Source organism: Molossus molossus, unplaced genomic scaffold (assembly GCF_014108415.1).
Source record: "Molossus molossus isolate mMolMol1 unplaced genomic scaffold, mMolMol1.p scaffold_m16_p_8, whole genome shotgun sequence".
Taxonomy (NCBI): Eukaryota; Metazoa; Chordata; class Mammalia; order Chiroptera; family Molossidae; genus Molossus; species Molossus molossus.
This window is the reverse complement of record NW_023425402.1, coordinates 104,274,413-104,295,608: the sequence shown is the minus strand read 5'-3', so window position 1 is coordinate 104,295,608 and position 21,196 is coordinate 104,274,413. Positions and strand designations below refer to the sequence as shown.

The 21,196-nt window shown below is 45.5% G+C and overlaps 1 protein-coding gene across 7 annotated transcripts in view; it reads right to left on the bottom strand.

The window, feature by feature from the left end:
• The window catches only part of ARID1B (AT-rich interaction domain 1B), a 413,931-nt gene extending 411,679 nt beyond the window's left edge, over positions 1–2,252 (bottom strand). For all 7 annotated transcript variants that reach the window (XM_036249054.1, XM_036249055.1, XM_036249058.1 and 4 more), the window contains exon 1: positions 459–2,252. In XM_036249054.1, coding sequence (XP_036104947.1) covers positions 459–2,252 — 1,794 coding nt within the window. The remainder of the gene's footprint in view (positions 1–458) is intronic.
• Between the last annotated feature and the right edge of the window lie 18,944 nt (positions 2,253–21,196).

Sequence of the window (21,196 nt, the reverse complement as noted above, 5' to 3'; positions counted from 1 at the left end):
CCTTCTCTCCCCAGTCACAGCTTATTGTGGGCGCTAGCCGAGAAGACGGGGTCGATGTTGGCGTCCGCACCGGACCGGCCGGGGCGCCGACTGCCTTACAAAAGCCGCCCGACCGTCCCCGGCGCCCACCCGGCGGCCAGGCGGCGCAGTCCCCGGCTCCGGCGCGCGGCTCCGGCCTGGGGTGGGGTGGCGAGGCGGGGTGCTCGGCCGCCGGCAGTGCCCGCGCCCGGCCCGGCCCTCGGCCAGACCCCTCGCCAGGCCCCTGGGCCGCGCACTCGGACCCGGTGCGCGCCCCAGCCTCCGAGGGAAGCGGCCGGGACTTAAAATGGCTTTGGACCCCTCGCCCCCGCCTCCCCGGCAGCAGCCGCAGAAAAGTACGCGGAAAGAAAGAAACTAGGGCTCGCGGCGCGCGCCGAGGCCGCCGCGGCGGAAGCAGGCCCGGCCGGCGCGGGGGTTACCTGGGATCTGCCCATGGTGGGGCCGGGGGTGCCGGGGCTCATCGCCGGGTGGCTCCTTTGTTGCGCGGCCGCCCAGGCCGGGCTGGCAGCGGCGTACTGGGCGCCCATGTCCTTGCCCAAGCCCATGCCCGCGGCCGCCTGCTGGCCGCCCGCCGCCGCCCCCGCCGCCGCCGCCTGGGACTGGGGCTGCGACGGCGGCGGCGGCGGCGCGCTAGGGCTGCTGTAGTCGGGGTAGCTGCCGCCGTAGCTCCTCATCATGGGGCTGGGCGAGGTGAGCAGCTGGTTGAGGGTCGGGGTGGCCCCCGACGGGTGCTGGTTCTGCCCGGCGAAGCGCTGGAAGCCCCCCGCCGCCGCGCTGGCGGCCGCCTTGCTGAGGCTCGCGGCCCCGCCGCCCCCGGGGCCCATCATCATGCCGCCGCCCTGCTGCCGGGGGGAGCTCAGCACCCCGTACCCCGAGGACGAGCCCCCATAGCCGCCGCCGCCGCCTCCTGCTGCTGCTGCCGCCGCCGCGGCCGCCGCCGCCACAGCTCCCGCTCCTGCTGCTGCTGCTCCTGCTCCTGCTCCTCCTCCTCCTCCTCCTCCTCCTCCGCTGCCTCCTCCTCCTCCTCCTCCTCCTCCGCCTCCGCCTCCGCCTCCGCTGCCGCCGCCGCCGCCCGCGCCGGGCCGGCTGTAGCCCGGATAATGGTTGTACTGGCTGTTGGGGTACCCTTCGTGGGAGTTCTGCAGGGGGTCCATGCTGCTGGGGGCTCCGGTGGCGGCTGAGGCGGTGTGCATCATCCCCATCCCGGGGCTTTGTTGTCCGCCATGTTGATCAAAGCAAGGCCCAGCGCGGCCGCCGGGGCCGCCGCTGGCAGGGGCAGCGCTGCCATAGTAATTATTAAACTCCGAGACGGCCGCGGGGCCGCCGCCGCCCCCGGGCACCGCGACCGGCGGCGGCTGCGCGCCCAGGGCGCCCAGGCCCGGGTGCTCGTACCGGCCGCCCGCCGGCTCCCCCATCTTGGGCGGCGCGTCGTCCTCGTCGCCCGGCTTGCTTAGCAGAGGCTGGCCCGGGGGATCGGCCTGGCTGCCCGCGGCACTGTCCTTGGCGCCTCCATGTTGCGGCTGCTCCATGTCGGGACCGGGCTGAGCCGCGCCGCCGCCCGCGCCGCCAAGGCCGTTGTTGTTGGAAATGGGATGTTGCTGCTGCTGCTGCTGCTGCTGCTGCTGTTGCTGCTGCTGCTGCTGCTGCTGCTGCTGTTGCTGGAACTGGTTTAGCTGCTGCTGTAGTGCGTGGTGGAGGTGGTGGGCATGGTGGTGGTGGTGGTGGGCATGGTGGTGGTGGTGGTGGGCATGGTGGTGGGGCGGTGCGGAGGGGGCTTCGCCAACGGTTTTCAGTTTGTGGTTGGGGAGCAGCCCCGTCTCCATGGCCGAGCCCGGGCCCGACGAGGAGGAAGAGGACGCCGCGGAGGAGGAGGAGGACAGCGCGGCGGCGCTTCCACCCTCCTTGAGAGCCGCCTCGGATCCGCCGCTCTTGGCGCTGTTAGTGCTGGCGGCGGTCGCCGCGCTCGCGTTATGGGCCATGTTCAGTTCGTTACGGGGGTGCAGGGGGTGGTGGTGCACACTATTGAGGCAGCCGCCGTCGCCGCCGCCGCCCCCCAGCATGGGTCCCGGTGCCGCCGCCGCCGCCGCGCCGCGCGCCCCCGCCTCCAGGTCCCGGGCCCCGGGCGCCGGCTTCGGCCCGGGGGGCGCCCGCCGCTCGCCGCTGCCCGCCCGCGACGCCGCCGCCGCCGCCGCTGCTGCTGCCCGCGCGGCCATGATCGCCGCGGCGTGGCGAGGCCGGGCGGGGGGCGGGGGGAGACAATAAAACCCACTTTTTAGTCCGCGGCCCCTCCTGTGCGCATCCACACGCCCCGACGGGGATCGAGCGAGCCCCCTCCCCCTCCCCAGGCCCGGCCGGAGCCGAACCGGGAGTCACGCCTTACGGTCTGGGCCTGCTCCCGCTGTGTGATTTCACGGTGAAAGTTTTGAGTTCAGGTTTAAATGAAACTTTTTTCCTCTCTAACCCGGATATGGGTAAATATACGACTGGCTGAGCCTGTCGGGCCCAGCACGGCGTGAGAGGGAGCCGAGCGAGCCCGAGCAACTATTATCCACTTCTCTCTGATTACTCGTGTGCACTCGCAAAACGCGGACTGGACTCGGCGGGCCGCCGCCGCCCTCCGGGCTGTGCCCGCCGCCCGCCGCCCGCCGCCCGCCGCCCGGGCGCAGCGTGCAGACGCCCGGCGGGCCCGGCCGGCGACCTGGGCCGGCTCGGCGGGCGCCCGGAGCGCGGCGGCGTGGGGCGGCCGGAGGCTGCACTTTCCCCTCGTGCCTCCGTCTCCTTGCCAACCGGGAGTTCGCGTGTTTGTTTTCACGTCTAAGAGGAATGATACAAAGGTGGAAAACGAGTCTGACGAGCAGACAAAAGAGGGAGAAGGGCTGGGGAACAAAGTTGTCTGTTGTCCTCAAAGGTTACGAGGAGCCGACGGAGAAAGAAAATATTTGGGCAATCTGCAAAGCCCTGCCTCTCCCAGGAGTTATGTAATTTTTCAGAATGTTGCCTCTCTGCCTTGATTTCGGGCCATCAGCCTAATTCCCACAACTTATTGAAACTGCAGAATTAAGAGTTTAAGGGAAGGTTAGACGCAGTTGAGGAGCACGGTACCCTGTACACTGTACACAGCAGGTACTCAATAAATGCCTGTAATTGACTACACCATGTATCTGTGTAGGCTTATCCGTGAAAACTCCCAGGTGTTCCCAAAGGAGCGTCTTTCTTACAACACACTTGTCTATCCCCTCTCAGAAAAGAAAGTCCTCAAGTATGAAGAGTGGTGTGTTATGCTCCAAACAACTCATACATGGAAATTTAACTATCGGTGCCATAAGTAGTGACAGCTAAGGTCTATCTCATACCTTCATAAATCTATATGACGCCTTTCACCATATTTCAGAGGTTAATATCCACAGTTAACCCCCATGATATGAGTTCATTTCTAAGTAATTTGAAACAAAACTAAGACATGTTATATTTAATAAGCATGAGATCAATAATAATATAAATCGATCATAGTTAATCCTAGAGTAGAAATGTTTCTTGCTTTGTTCTTTAAACAATATTATCTATTGCCTTACCATTTTTTTATTTTTTAAATGTGTTTATTGTTCATTTATTACCTTGAATATCTTCCAAAGGACTTTGTAACCTAAGCAATGGCTAACTTGTACTAGTGTGGACTCAGTTTCCATGGATAGGAAGCATTTGAAACCAGAGCTTTCAAGAGGTCACACTAGCTGAAATAATATATATGATTTGGTAGAACGTAGTTTTCTAAAATGATTTCATTTGTCAGCTTTTCATGAAGACTGTTTTAGTTTATTTCAAGTGCAGTGGTTATTTTTGTCTGCTTGACCAAGTAAATGTTCCAGGACAAGATAGAAAAGGATAGATGAGAAAAACCGGTGACTGATTGAGGGGGAGGGGAATCAGGTGCATACCCAAGGGTCATTATAGAGTGTAGAAATAACAAATTGCAATTCTATGCAAACAACTGGAAAACAGGGTTCTATCATTCCGTGTAAGAGAGAATAACAGAACTGTAAGATGAATCCATGCCAAATCATTCATCAGTTTTTGCCAAGAGAATACTACATCTTTGTTAGTGTGCCTTTTTGACTTTTTTTTTTTTTTGGATTTTCTCCCTTTGTATATTCAAATACCGTGTGTACTAATTATATGCATTATATCACATAAGTTGGATGTTTTAAGTTTTTCATATGCAAATATATGTCTGTTTTGTGTATGTGTGTATATGCATATATTCTAAAATCAATTACATATTTATGCTTTTAAACATTTACGGTCAAACTAAATGTACACATACAATCATAAAAGTACTTTCTTTTCAAACTGATAAAATATATCAAAGTCAGTTCATACAAGGCTAGCCATATTTCTGGCTTATTTTTATAACTAATTCTAAAAGGGAAAATGAGTCACCAAGTTCAGCTCTGGCCCATTTCTTTAAAATATTTCATAGAGAAAAATCATGAAAATAAAAAACAAAAAGGGTATGTAAGTTGAAATCTCTTTTAATTCCATTTGCTTCAGCAAGTCATCTAGAAGATTGGAACCAAGAGGCTATGAAATAGAGGCCCCCAGCACAATGAAATCAGTCTGCTATAAAAGGCGACACATGCCAGTTTCTCCTCCCCAATGGCAGATGCCACACCCTAAAGCAGACAGAAGGCACTGCAGTCTGTAAGAGAAGCACAACACAAAGCCGGCAGGACTTGGTTTTGTCTTTTAAACCACAGAGATTGCTAACATACCTTTTTAAAAGCATCTTGCTGAAGATAAGTAGTGGGCTTCTATTTATTCGACTTACACTTTTCAAACACACCTCGGAAAACAAAATTAAGGCCTCTTACAGTTTCCTTTAAAAATCCAGGACTTAATAAACAAAACAGCAGTTGTGGTGGGTCTGTCAGAAAGTGATGAAATAGGTTCACAGTTCACAGAGCACAATTTGAACTGTAGATTATCATTTCTGCTGTCACTTGCCCCCATTATCCTATATGGCAATTCTACATTATTTTCTTATTTTTATTAAAAAGTAGTAGAAATTACCGCATTCATTTTTCTTAATGAATTCCTTATTTTTGCACCTCTTGCCTAAATTTCAAACCATGATGACAACTTTAATAAGTTACCCTAGCCACAAAGAAGCCGCAGAGGTGAAGGCCTAGAAGCGGCCACACTGCGAACACAGCAGACCTCCCACCCACAGGTTGCCTCACACCCTCATGTTTAGCCAGAGGATTATTTTGTTAAACATTCCTTTTCAGCTACAGAAAGGGCTTGGGTTTGGTTTTTTTGTTATTGTTGTTAACAATATGAGAAATTAATATTCAAATACAGCTCCTTTTGAATAAGTTTTAGGGCGCTGCATAGAAGATTGTCCGACTTGCCCACTCACAGAGGGCTGAGCCAGATGGTAGCTTAAGAAAGCCACAGTTCTTTTCGCCTCATCAGGGCCCATCATACTGTTTGCTTTCAGATTAGTCCCCTTTTACTGTTCTGGTTATTTATTCAATAACTGAAACTATCACGATTCACTACCCATCATATTTCTCAGTATTCTTTACATAATTTGGAAGCAATTTAGAATAAAGCCCTGTCAAGGTTTTACAAATAAGAACTATTAAAGAATAAGGCTTTGGATACTTGCTCTCCTTTTAGATTTATGAGAAATGCGATGAATGGAGCTAATGGGATTTCCCTACTGATCCCGGTCAGGGACTTTAAAAAGCGCTAAACAATTGTCCTTTTCACTTCTCCGATTTAGATGTTAGCGGTGAATAACTGAGTAAGTGCAAGACACGGCATATACCATTTGATTTGAAACAACTCTGCAAATTAACAGTGGCCTATAAGTTTGGTATGCAAAACAATTAGGAATTTTTTAAATCTAGGCAAATAATTTGAATGAATTGGGAACTCAGATGATCAATAACACTATTGTACTTAGGAAGAATATTATAGTGGGGATAATAAACGTTGATGAGGGGGAAGCTACACCGATGCTTTCAACAAATTTTTCTACAATCTACTTTGTGACATTCCCTGAGAATAAAAAAAGATAAATATTACCTTGGGCCTGTCCTCAATAGGGGAGAAAATAATTCCCCTAAAACAGACACGGCTACCCTGAAACATCATGGAGGACTTGACCAGTCAGCAAGCCAGCTCACACTACCACCCAACCTCTTGCCCTGTGTACCTCTTGGCCACCATTGGTGGCACCAAGCCCTCATCCTCAACCTTGGATGGCTTCACTCGGCACTGGGAACCCACCACCACTGGAACTAGACTTTCAGGACCTGAAGTCAAATTCAACATTAGACTACAATTTCTCTCCAAAGCCCCTACAAACATAGTAATACCAGTGAAATAAATGAAGGGACACCTTATTACATTTTAGAACACTACACTTTTTATCTTGTACTAGACCTCCACATTTTAAATGGTGTGTAACAAGTATTTTTTATAACTTTTATACAAGTGTGTGTTCAGTGGCATCTCATTTTATTCCCAGTATTATTTTGCCACCATCAAAATCACTTATTGAGTATATATTAGTGCATTTTAGTATTCTCCCCTATAATTTTTATCACTGATAACCCGCTGCTTGGATAAAGAGACCTTATAGATAACTCTATTGTAGTTCCTCAAAACTACAAATATATGGAAAATAAACATACGTGAGGTCATATATATGACAAGAATACAAAGGGAAGTCATTTTGAAGGCTAGTCGCCTCAATTCCCTGGAAGGATTTCAGTGACTTACCTGAGGGCTTTCTGGGTTTGTTTGTTTTTGTTTTTGTTTTTTCATATGTGACAAATTGCTTCATGGTACATATAAACTTCTAAAATATCAAGCACAATAAATTCCAATCAACAATAACCCATGTGCATTACTGGATTACATTCATGATTTTTATTTCACCCCACTTATACTCAATTGCTTTGCCTCTAATTCATTAAGAGAATCCACGGTCACCTTTGCCGGTAAATTACTGACACCCTCTGATTGTTCTCGTAAGGGCCACAGGGCTTAGTTATGTGCTTTTCTTCCACAAAATGACCATTTCATTGAGGAATTTGCTTATCGATGCATTCCTCTAAAAATGCTCCAGTTGTTAAGAATAATTTTCTCTCCCTAACTTAAAGGAAAGTTCCACGTTGTGACGTGTTATTATAGGAATTTAAATTTGGTGGGCTATCCCTGGCATCTCTGACCCTCAGTTGTCTCCTCTGAAGCCACACTTCTCTCTCTGGTGCTGGTGACCTGCTTTCTCAAGTACCACGTGTGTAAAAGGTTCCTCTCCCAACGCATAACCCACAAGGGGCAGCTGGGAAGGTGACCTTCCCATTTATTCATTCTGGCCCATTCTAGGCTCTGTGGCTACCACAGTGAAAAATACAAATTATCTTACTGCATTGAGTGCATTAATGCTGGATAATCAAATGATCACACTAATAAGTGTAAAATATAATTGTACAGAGACAACATGTTCTGAAGGAAAGACACAAAATTCTATCAAGGAAATAAACGAGAAGCCTGCCGTAGACTTGGGCCTGAGGGAAGGCTTGCTTCCCTGAGGAAATGTGGGTTGGGCTGAAAACTGAAAAGAGAGGAGGAAACCAACCAGGGAAAGAAGGGAAAGGGCACCCCAGACAGCAGGAGCCCAGGGGGGCAGGGCCACCACGCTGGCCCTGCAGGCCCAGTTCAGTCTGGGCTCACATTCCAAGAACAGTGCACAGTAACTGCAGTAGTTAAACAGGGGGCTACCGTGATGGGACCTGGGTTGTCACAGGACACCACTGGCTGCTGGGAAGAGAGGAGGGGCCAGAGCAGACAAGAGTTAAAATGGGGATCAAGTCCCAGGAGTCTGGGATCAGGCCTCAGGCCAAGGAGGCCTGACTGCCTTCATTTTTAAGGCTCCTAGTGTATTGTGATATTAAGAAATAATAAAAGAGGGTCATAAAAATTATTTTAATGTTTACATTTTTTTTAACGTAATGTATTCTGCCTCAATAATACAATGCAAGCATTCTTTTCACAGAATAAGATTTATTTTAATTGATTCATAGTGGCCTACAGGCTGTGTGGTCTGTTACTAGATCACAAGTTTAAAAACAAATAACACGATGAACATCTTTTCATCTAGTCGTCGTGTCTCTAGGACTAAATGTATAACGTTACTTGGCAACCACACCAAAGCCTAAATTTGAGGTTCTTTGTAAATGGCTCTCCTCGTTACCTGTCATGACAGAGCAGACCAAGTGACAGCAGAGAGATGAAGAAGGTGGGGGGCAGGGAGACCACGGGGACAGAGTTAAGTGAGCTGACTCTGAAGAATCCACCACGACTCAAGGCTCCTGTCCAAGGAGATGAGCGGGGGCCAGAGCCTAACTTTCAGACTCACTCTGTCCCGACACAAGACTGAGTCCATAGAAGGTGGGGTGTCTTTTTATAAGTCACACAAAGCACCGCGCATGCGTGCAGTGGCCTCCGTGGGAGAGACAGTGAGGAGATAACATGGAAGGATCTGGTCATAGATTAGACGGGGTGAGGCCATCGAAGGAACAAGGTCTTGTCACTTCCTTCCGCTCCTCACCTTTTTCTGGCCCAAATCAGTGTATGAAACAGCTGGCAACTCCAACTTATCTCCCTACCGTCCTGTCCACCGTATCCATCTACCCCAGTTTTCTTTACCTGCTCCCCTCGCCCCCACCACTGCTCTGATAAGCCAGGTCCGCTCACAGCAGAATCTTAGACCTAAAGGCAGCTTGCTTGGGTGGTTTAAGAAGCCAAGGGCAGCCGCAGAAATCCACATCGTGCAAAGTGTTTTCTGGCCTGAGGGCCTCTTTCTTCCCTAGGAAGTTGGGACCTTGAGATGATCCTTGGAAAGTTCCTTGAGAACACACTGAGAAGACAGACAACCCATGACTTACACCTAGCCCCCCTTCCCAGGGCCTCCTGTTTGCACAGGCCAGGGGTGTCACGCTTGTTGTCACTGATCTAAAGGACACCTCTGTCCTGTGTGTCTGCTTGTCCCTGAAATCAGGCAGAGTGGCCGCCCGGCTCCTTCCCATCTGCCACAGTGCGGAGCTATCATTTGCATGGGAAGAAAGCAAAAGCCTGGTTGGGAAACGCCCAGGCCTAGGCAGTGTCCTTGTTTGGCGGCAAGACTTGGCTTGCAGCCACCTTTCCACAGGTGCAACCCTTAGGGCAAACCACCGAGTTTGTCTGCAGGAGGAAAAGGAGAAGCCCACCCTGGGAGGCAAAGCTCCCTGTATTGGAGCACCTCGCACCCTCCCTTCTCACTCCATCCCCCATTCAGGGGTAGGACATCGCCTGGAAAAGGGGAAACCTCAGGTACAAGTAGTTGTATTTAATCGATAAACCAAGCCACATGGAAGCTGCGTTGAGTTTTATAACTATTATTACTTAACATTTATTGCGTTATCCTGTGCCCAGCACTTTGCATACATACAGTAGAGAAACCAGTTGTCTACCCCAACATCTGTTCTCCTCACCTGTAGTAATAGAAGCCCTAACTTTCCATGGGCACATGGCAACGTCTAAAAAAAAGAAAATCTGTATTTCCTCGATCCTTTGGGAGTAGGTGTGTCCTGTGTTTAACGGGAGCCACAGTGCTGGCTTAGTAACTTTCTGGACTTGATTTATGAGAGAGAAAAATAAACTATCTTTTTGAGCTATTTCTTTTATTTCTTTGTTTTCTTTGGGGATATTCCCCCCCCCCCTCTTTTTTTTTTTTTTTTTTTTTTTTAGTAGGAAACAAAATCTAAACCTAACTGAAATAGTGCATTATGTTTCCTCATATAGTTCTTGCAACAACTCTTGGAGAGCTCGGGACAGCTCTCAAGCCTGGATTTCCTCCTGTAGATTTCCTACATCATTGTGTTGCTAAGGATTAAGTGAAATAATCCCTGCAAACCTCTGAGCATAGTGCCTGGCACAAGGGAAGTGTTAGATACCAGTTTTTATTTTATTGAGGACCTTACACCTCACTAGCCGGATCAGCATGCCTTAAGGACAAAGTCCCTATCTTCCTTCTCTTCTGCATCCCTCACCGTGCTCAGAACAATCCCGGCTGCACAGTGGGCTGTTAGCACTTAATTGGCGAGAGAACTTTGTGGCTAAATACAATCATGCAAATAAAATTATTCACATGCATTTCCAAATTAATTGTTTCTTTCAATGCAGAGAACTCATGTAGCATAAGCAACAAGAACTTTATGTGACTCCTCATTTAAAATAAAAACAGGATTTTTAACTTTCTTTATGGACTCCAGAGGTGTAGGACATTTTTCTTGGGGTCAGTTGTACCTATTATGGTAACAAGTTCTGGGATATGTTCAGAGGGCTACTCCTCTCAGAAGCTGTCTGGTTTTTCCCACCTTCCTCTCTAGGTAAGACTTCCTTACACTTGCTGGCCAAAGGAACCTCCTGTGCTCCTGGGATCTGTAACTGGGAGAGTTACAGAGTTGCTTTGAACATGTTTAATGCTAGGACACATCACAGTACGACTTGGTCTGTCCTAGGTTAGCCTGGCACTTGTTTATAAACAACATGATTATTAGAGCCGATTGTATGAAATTGGTTTCCCACTGGCCCCAACAGACACAATGCAAATATTCACCCTTTTCTGAAGCATAGTAAAAACTCCTGTGGTTTTTGAAACCAGACCAAGAACACATGTAGGAAAGCCCGTGGATTATTTTAAGTGAACTTATTTTTTAAAATCTCATTAACTTTTCACCATATGCTGTTTATTTTTTATATCCTGCATAGGCTGAAAATGAAAATAGACCAGGCCACTGTGTTTCATTTGGGGCACATCATTATGAGGATAACATACACACACTGGGGAGTTCAGAGAAAAACAAAGATTGAAGGGGACTTTTTAAGATGACTTATGAGAAAAGATTTCTAAAGCGCTATACATTCCTCAGCTAGGCAATCGCGGAAGCAGGCTGATGGCTGCTTCCCACGGCTGAGAAGGATGCTCCTCGTGGGGTTTCCCCATCCGGGGAGGCTGGGTCACATCAAGGTCCACATTTACAGGCCGTGCAAGTTTGGACCATTTTCTTAACCTGGTTGTGTAGCAGGATGTATGAGCCACACTAAATATCTACCCTGCATGAGTAGGGTAGAGGGGTAAGAATTAGATGATCGAGAATATGTAAAGCATTCAACACATGACCTGGGATTAAATAGGCCAGGTGTGTGTGTGTATGTTTGTGTTAATTTCTAAATAGAATGGGTGTCTGTCCTGAGGTTTCAAGCAAACCAGGTATACTCCACTCGACCCCAAACATTTCTCCTGATACCTAACTAAAAGTTCTCCATGAAAGATTTGGGGACTTACTCCTTTCTCTAAAGGATTAGAGCCCTGTTGAAATACAAATGTGTTTCTAACAAGTAATACCATAAGCTTTTATCAGCCATTTACACCTTATCACGGGTAGTATTTCAGAGCCACTCCTGAAGGCCAGCTTGGACACGGACACGCAGAGGAGGTGAAGACAAGGGTGAGTGCCAGAGAGAAGGCAGGAGCTGAAGCCCGGAGACTGCAGTGACTGGGGCAGGGGCAATGTGGAGACAGTTCCATATCCTGCACAGTATCCCTTCAGAAATAGCCCTACATATTAGTGGGTGAAAGTATGAAAGGGAAAACATACCTAAATATTGAAAAGTTTTTTTCTTACCATCCTAACAGTTCAGGCTTGGGATCCTCAGCCCATTTCCTAAGGGCTGAGATTCCAGGATGGGTGATTGCTGTGTTACAGTAGATCCTTGCTAGATCAAGTGAGACCCAGGGGTGGAGAGGGACGCGATGCAGTCTGGGGGTGCTGTTCCAGGCTGGGCTCATCCCATGATGCTGTGGCCAGAGAGGACAGAGGATGACATGGAGCATGTTTACTTTGGAGGTCAGTTAATCCTCTGCATGACACAGGAATGCTGGTACTAAGGCTCCAGGAAAGAGAGAAGGGAAGGGAACCGCTGGCCTCTGGAACGCCCACCCCCACTCATGGGGCCACGTGAGTCCCTTTGGCTGCACTGACAAGGAGGGGCGGGTGCATGGAGTTGAGAATTTGCCTCATCCAGGGCTGGTGCAGGGGAGAAAAGGACAAAGCAGGAAAAAAGAAATTGAAGAAGAAGAAGAGGGAGGGATAGGGGACAAGAAAAACAGAGTCTTCTAGAGATAGACACACTGCTACTAGAAAAGAAACATTACTGGTCTGGAAAAAAACAATGTTGCAAATTATAATTTATTTGTTGACATAGTCATCATTAACTAGGCTAGACCATATTACTAATGTAAATGAATTCATGGAAGTCTAAAATTTTTAGGTTCAAGGTTATAACTTTCTTGCCGACCTTCCATGGATAAATTCTCTGGACAGCTGATCTACCTGCCTCTGTTTTTATTTTATAATCCCTGCCTTATTCTGACTTCTAACCTCACCTGGCCACTGGAAGATTTTCATCTGGGATTTCTAATGAAATTCTTTCTTCTAGAAAAACCCTCTTGTCTTTTCTTGTTTTTCCTCTGCTTCAATCTTTAGGAAATACATATATTGAAATCTGAGGCATGGTGTTCTGTGGTTTTCATTCTATTCCTGCTTATAAAAGCTAAGGTTGGGGTCTATTTAGACCATCTAAGTTCTAAATGTCAAGTAAGAATGAAGACTCGGGAGTGAGTGGCGTTTCAAGGACATTTGACAGAATTTTTAACCTGAAAGAGGCAGGTACAGGCAGGGACTTCAACTTCCTTATAACAAGAGGAGGCAGTTGAACCAGGTGGCAGCTACTCTGATGACTCATTAGGCCTCACAATTATTTTGCTCTTCCTCTGACTTCCTTGAGACCATTCTAGCCCAAAGCTTCTTCTCTGCTTTCTCCTTTTCCTTCACCCGTGTGTTACCTCCTTGCCATCAACACCCCCTGCCCCCGCCCCCGCCCCAATGCTGGGGTGCTCCTGTTCCTCTTCTTTCAGGGCACGTCCCTGTGGCCAGCCAGCCCACCACGGCGACCTGGTAACAGCCCTGCCTTGGTCCAGGTGGCATCCTCTCTGCCCTGATAGACCTGTGCCTGCTCTCTCTGTGCCTCTGCACTTCACCCCCTAACTGTCCAGCCACTTCCTCCATTGTCTGGCTCACTACTGCCTGCTTGGGGACTCGCCCCTAGTAAATCCCATTTCTAATTTCTTGCCCCACCCCAGTCTCTCCTAGCTCTCTGCCTTTATATTGGCTACTTTCTAAGCTCTTTCCCACTGCTTGGTCAAAAGCTACTGTCTTTCCAGCCCAGCAGGTGTGGCTCAGTGGTTGAGTGTCAACCCAAGCACCAAGAGGTCACCGGTTTGATTCCCAGTTAGGGCCCAGGCCCAGGTTGTGGGCCCGATCCCCAGTGGGGGTATGCAGGAGGAGGCCAATCGATGTTCTCTCTCATCAATGATTCTATTTCTCTCTCCCTCTCTGATTAATACAGAAAAAAAAAATTTTTTAAGCTACTATCTTTCCAAATTCAGCGCAACCCACACTCCCTGAGTAAAGCCTTCCTGACCACAGTTCCCACATCCCCAGTGCAATAGTCAACCCTGAGCTATAAAACCAATCTGTGGACAGCACTATTCGAGTTTTCTTTTAATTTTTAATTTATTGATATTAGAGAAGAAAGGAGACAGAAAAACCAAACAAACATTGATTTGTTGTTTCACTTACTTATGCATTCGTTGGTTGATTCTCGTATGTGCCCTGACTGGGAATCGAATCAGTAGCCTTGGTGAATCAGGATATGCTCTCATCAACTGAGCCACGGCCTGGACAGCACTATTTTAGCCCATATGATATTATATTGTAAATATTTATGAATGTTTATGATTCCTCCTAGACTGAATGCTCCAGGAAATTACCCCACATATATCCAGGGCCTAACTAACATAGGACCTGGTCCTCCATTAGCATTTGTGGAATGAATGAATGAGTGAATGAATGATCTCTGCAACCAGTGAGAGTGATAATGGGGCAATATCCCTTTCCCCAGAGCACAGTAATAATGTAACTGAAATATCTGAGCTCCTCAAACACTTTTTTTTTTTTTTATCCTCACCCGAGGACATTTTTTCCATTTTTTGTTCAGATACAGCAGGAGGGAGAGAGAGGAAGAGAGAGAGAGAGAAACATTAATGTGAAGGGACACATCGAGTGGCTGCCACCTGCACGACCAACCAGGGCCGGGGACAAACTGCAACTGAGGTACGTGCCCTTAGCGGGAACCGAACCCGGGTCTCTCTGGACCGCAGGCCGACACTCTAACCGCTTAGCCAAACTGGCCAGGGCAACACTTTCTTTTTTTATCCTCGCCCGAGGACATTTTTCCATTTTTTGTTCAGATAGAGTGGGAGGGAGAGAGAGAGAGAGAAACATCGACATGAAAGGGACACATCGAGTGGCTGCCACCACACGACCCAACCAGGGCCAGAGACAAACTGCAACCAAGGTACATGCCCTTAGCAGGAACCGAACCCAGGTCTCTCTGGACCGCAGGCCGACACTCTAACCGCTGAGCCAAACCGGCCAGGGCTCGAACACTTTCTGAGCATCCCCAAAGTCCAGAAAGCTTCTCATGTCAGGACACGGGTGCAGATTTCAGAAGATCACCAACAGAACCACATTACTGCAGGACAAATGCCAATACTAGAGTAACTGCACGAACAGTGACAGCCAACAGCAAATTGGTGTTTCCTGTGTGGCAGGACACGGTGCAAAGGACGCAGCGTGGCTCATCTCATTTGATCTCTGGGGACTTGTGAGGTAGGCATATGGATAGGAGGAGCCTGAAAAAACGTCAAGTAAAACGACTTGCTTAAACTCACGCAAGCAATTATCAGAGAATCTGGGATTGGACACAGGTGTGCCTGACTCTAAAGTGGGGGTGAGGTGGGGGTGGGGCTCCAGCTAATCCACATTTTCGGGAATGGGCCCAGGTGAGAGGCCCGAACTGCTGCACCTCTCCCTGATTCCCAGGCTGGATTTGGTTCTGTATTTCCTGCCCATCTCAATGGATGGGTCGCATTCCAGGGTCACACACCGCCCGGCTGTTCCAGGCTACTGTGCTTACCTTTCATGTGCCCCCAGACCACAACGTAGGAACTGTCTCCTTACTTCTCCTAGTTCAGGGCTACCAATACTTTGGAATAGGAAATGCTAGATTTATAAAGAAATATATTTATATTTGGTAAGACTTTATTAGGTTTTTTACTTCCCTCCCTCAATCTCTCCCCTCCCTCCTTTTTTTTTCTTTCTTCCTTCTTTCTTTCCTCTATAAGAAAAACTTAAAAGTCTTCGAAGGCCTTAGGAAAACTGTAACGTCTAGAAGAGAGATGTTTGTAATCCACTGACAGTCCATTGTGAGAAACTGCCTTACACATTTTGTTAGACGGGCAATCCTTTGTTCTACAGAATTGATTTTAATAAAATTCATTGTAAAGGCTTTCCAAAGGAAACGGGAGTTGTGAGGGAAACGTTCAGGTAATATACTGAGTGGTGTTTTGATATGATATTTGTGGGGAATATTTTCTATTTTTCTTCTACTTTAGAAATAGATGTTTTAAAACCCTCAAATAAAAAAAAAATGTTTTCAGTACATACATATTGGCAAATCATTTAAAGAAAAACATTATTTGAACCTCAATAATTTAGAATTAATGATCATTTGAATTTGCACAAGGCTAAAAGCAAAGGTATTCGTTGAAAGAGTAAAGGAGAATTAAAAATCATTAGGTGCAGACACCCCCTACACACACCCACGAGTCTCCCTTAAACACATGCACACACGCTCACACCCCAAGAAGCAGACAGACCCAGAAACAAACAACTACCATTAGTAATTGAGACCACTGACATTTAAAAAGTTATCAGTCCAACAAACTCAAGAATACTTGAATTTAACAGTAACTAGTAAATACAAGGATTGAGGAGTATAGATGGGAATGAAAAATATTTTTCTAAGTAGAAGCATAAAACAACTAATATATTTATTATATAACATAGAACTTTTCTTAATTGACACCATTTGTTCTTCCATTTATTGCTTTCAGTTGAAGAAATTTTTAAAAGGCATTAAAATCGTCCTTCCTTTAGAATAACTTAGATTCATTTTTCCTCATTTAGTCTGAATTGGTGACATTTCGCTCTAATGCATTCTGAAGTCAAATATAAAATAATTGAGAACTTTATGTGACCGCCTCCCCTGTTGGACATAGTCAATTGAGAATAAAATAATTTCTGAACTACATGGTAATGTGATACCTAATCAAGTTTTCATTAAAATTTTTTCAAAATTAAAATTATTTAATAATATTTTCAAGTAATAAAAATATTATATATTCATTGTATAAAGTCCCAACAATAAAAGGCTTTCGAAGAAAATTAAAATAATCTGTAATCCCACTCAATGGAGAATATTTATTTAAATGAAGATCTAAATGTGAGTGTAAATCAAGACTCTTTCTGTAACTTCTGGTTCAGCAACGTGGGGGACGCTCTCACCCCCTGCAATAAACACATAGACGTTTGGGATAAAATAAAATAAGTCACTAATACACAAATATATTGTGCTTTGAAAAGCAGATCATTCAGTCAAGAAGAAGGGAAGGGAGATGCTGTGGTAGCTACAGCTGCACGTTGGGCTAATAGAACCAGCACCCGAGAACGGCGCTGGAGTACAGCCCTCGCGTGGACACAGGAGACGGCCGTGGCTTCACTCAGGATTAATACATGGAAGCAAGAGGTTGAATTAAGGTAAAACTCTTGCGAAGTTGTTTAGTCCATTAAAATGTCACTAAAAAAGAACTTCAGCCAGGAAAAACAGCGGAATCTTGCAATATTTAAGGCTTTAAATATGAAGGAAAAAGAAACATCTCTTCTGAGAATTTTAACCCCCAAACCTGACTGTGGGATCTAACTTTACATTAGCCTTATAGCACAAGAATTCTCAGCTGGGCAACAAAAATCAAATCTGGGCCCTGGTCAGTTTGGCTCCGCAGTCAGAGAGCTGGCCTGCGGACTGAGGGGGCTCAGGTTCAATTCCCGGTCAAGGGCACATACCTGGGTTGGAGGTTCAATCCCTCGTCCCGGTCAGGGTTGTGCGGGAGGCAACTGATTTATGTGTCTCTCTCTCTTCTTCCCTCCCTTCTCTTCTATCTAAAAAAAAATCAATGAAAAAATATTCTTGGGTGAGGATTAACAAGCAAACAAAAAAATCAAATTTGGTCAAGGCCCATGGAAACTCTGGGACCCTTGCAAAACCAAATGTAAATCCTCACTACAGGACAAACCCATGATCCAGGGTGCACAGGGCTCCCGCAGGAAAGACCAGCAGTGTTTAAGATGAGCTCACAGTAAAAAATTACAAACCATATCAGGAAATAAGGATAAATCAAAAGACTTGATAGTCAACAAAATTGGTACCTAAAGAACACTCTAAAAGAGACTATAAATGTTACTATGTTTAAAATAATTAAAGAAGTAAAAGATGAAATCAAAATAATAGTAGAATAAAGGAAACTATGAGCAGAGAATAAGCAGATTTAAAATAGGACCAAATTGGACTTCTGGAAATAAAAGATTAATTCATTTAAATTAAAAACACAATGAATAGCCATGGCCAGTTTGGCACAGCGGTTAGAGTGTCGGCCTGCGGTCCAGAGAGACCTGGGTTCAGTTCCTGCTAAGGACATGTACCTCGGTTGCAGTTTGTCCCCGGCCCAGCTTGGGTTGTGCAGAGGCAGCCACTTGATGTGTCCCTTTCACGTCGATGTCTCTCTCTTTCTCTCTCCCCTCCCACTCTATCTGAACAAAAAATAGAAAAATGTCCTTGGGTGAGGATAAAAAAAAAACAACCTCAATGAATAGTTAAATCTTCATACAAAGTAGTCAACTAAAAAACAGGTGAATAAATCTCTGTAATGTAACACAGAGATGACAAGATAGAAATAGAGAAAGAGTTATAAGACATGGAAGACAAAATGAGAAGTTCCAAAATAGATATCTAAGTGACAATGGGGGGAAGAAAAATATTGTTATCTTCACATACTGTATGGTTGTTTTATATAAAACTCACAATTACCCACAGAGAAATTATTAGAATTAATAAGAGAATTTAGCAAGATAGATGCAAATCAATATACATTTTTTCCTGGAAATTTACATGTTTTCTCCTAAATTTCCCATCTTATTAGCATAAAGTTAATGAAAAGCATTTCTTTATCTCTTAAATCTCTGTTGCATCTCAACTTATTACACCTTTATCAATTTGATATTTATTTGTGCCTTTTCTCTTTTTCTTGACTAGTCTTACCAAAATTAATCTATTTTGTTACTATTCAAAGAACAATATTTTGCCTTCCTTGAGCCTATTATTTAATATGATTTCTGTTTAATTGATCTATCATTTATATGATGGTTATTTAATTGGTTTCTGCTTTTATCTTTATATTGCTTCTTATTCTACTTCCTTTGTGAGTTTTCTGTTATTATTTCTTTAACTTTCAAATTTAGAAACATTGGTACTAAATTTTCAGCCTTTAAAATATTAAGAATGTAAATTTCTCTCAGAATACCATTTTCCTGAGTGTCACAATATATCTTTATAACGAGACGGGAGATCAGACACATGCATATGAAAACAAACACTGATAAGACACATACGATAATTAGAACTTATACCCCTTCATCATATCATATACAAAAAAAATCAACTCAGGTGAATTAATAAGCCATATGTAAAATACAAAACTATAAAAATTTTAGAAATCAATATTGGAGAATACTTTTATGATATCAGGAATATAAACATTTTCTTAAACAGGAAATAAAAATTGAAAACCACAGAGGAAAAATGGACATATTTGACTACATTGAAATTAACAATGTCCATTCATCAAAAGACCAGTCATAGATGGGAGGATATTTGCTAAAAATATAATTGTCAAGGTATTTATATCCTGAATATGTAAAAAAGTTTTACAAATCAATAAGAAAAAGGCAAACCAATAAAAAAGGGGAGGGTGGTCAAGTGAATTACAGAAGCATGTTACAGAAAAGACAACATAAATGGTCAATAAACCTATAAAATATCATTCAAGCCCAGTTAGTGTGGCTCAGTGGATGTTGTCCCATGGACTGAGAGGTCCCAGTTCGATTCCTAGTCAGGGCACATGCCCAGGGTTGCAGGCTCAATCCCCAGTAGGGGGGCGTGCAGGAGGCAGCTGATTGGTGTTTCTCTCTCACATCGATGTTTCGACCTCTCTCTCCCTCTAAAAAAATCAATAAAAACATAGTTTAAAATAAATAAATAAATAAATAAATAAATAAAAATAAAATGTCATTCAATCTCATTACCAATACCAAAAATACAAATTCTACTCCGACTTACCATTGCATATCCTCAAAACTGGCAAATATTAAAATCTGAAACTATGCATTGGCAGGCACAGGGAGCAAAGCAGTCTCCCATGCTGATGGGAGTGTAAATTAGTACCATTACTTGGGAAACCAATGTTTCTTTATGATGCTTCCCATACTCTATGACCTAGCAATTCCACTCCTGGGCATAAAGTCTGGGGCAATTATCCTGTTCCAGAAGCATCTTTGCAAATGCTTAAAGTAGCACTATGCTGACTAGTAAAAAACTAGAAACAAACCAATGCCTGTTGACAGTAGAATAAATAAAATATGGGTGATGGAATACTATTTAGTACTGAGTAGGAGTAAATTATAGCTATATTCAATGATACAGTAGAATCTCACAAATATAATTTTGAGTGGACAAAACAAATTGAAGAATACATACAGCATCAGTCCACTGATACATTTAAAATTTTTTTATTTATTAAAAAAAATTTCTTGCCCTGGCCAGTTTGGCTCAGCAGTTAGAGCATCAGCCTGTGGTCCGGAGAGACCCGGGTTCAGTTCCCACTAAGGGCACGTACCTTGGTTGCAGTTTGTCCCCGGCCCTGGTTGGGAAGCAGCCACTCGATGTGTCCTTTTCACGTCGATGTTTCGCGCTCTCTCTCTCCCTCCCCCTCTATCTGAACAAAAAATGGAAAAGTGTCCTTGGGTGAGGATAAAAAAGAATTTCTTTTTCCTTTATTGATTTTAGAGAGAGAGTAAATAAGACGGAGAGAGAAACATGGATGAGAGAGAACATCGATTGGCCGCCTCCTGCATGTCCCCCATTGGCGGTTTGGCCCACAACCTGGGCATGTGCCCTGACTGGGTATCGAACCAGTGACCTCTTGGTGCATGGGTCGATGCTCAACCACTGAGCCACACCAGCCGGGCTGATACAACATTTTAAAACATGCACTGCCATATATGAACTTTGTGAAACTACAAAGAAATTGTAAATAGTAAGTTTAGGATAATAGTGGCCTCTGAAGGGGGAGGGTGGAGCCATGCTTTGTGGGACATAAAGTTTCATAATTTGTCTAAGAAAAGTATTGCTAGACAATGAGGTATAAATAGGTGGGTTTGTTGGGGATGGTGTATAGGGGAACCTAAAAGTAATGGTATTGCTCTTTCTGTTCTGGCCTATGCTCAATGGTGAGTATTTAAGTGTTGTACTAGTTTTCTTTTTTGTTTTTTCTCATTCTTTATACCTTACTTTTTTTTTTTAAGCCTCACCTGTGGATATATTTCTATTTACCTTCAGACAGAGTGTGAGGGAGAGAGGGGGGAGAAAGTGGGAGAGAGAGAAACATCAGCGTGAGAGGGACACATCGACTGGCTGCCTCCCACACGACCCCGGCCACGGCCCGGGATGAACTGCATCCGAGGTTCGTGCCCTGGACCGGAACTGAACCCGTGAGTCATTGGGCCGCGGGCCAACGCTCTACTGCTGAGCCAAACTAGCCAGGGCTATACTTTACATATCGTGTGCATGTGCGTGTGTTAATCTTCAACCAAGGATATTTTTTCCATTGATTTTTAGAGAGAGTGGAAGAGAGGGAGAGAGAGAGACAGAGCATCAATGTGAGAGAGACATATTGACTGGTTGTCTCCCACACGCAACTCAACCAGGCCAGAATGGAACCTGTGATTCTTTGGTTCAAGGGCCG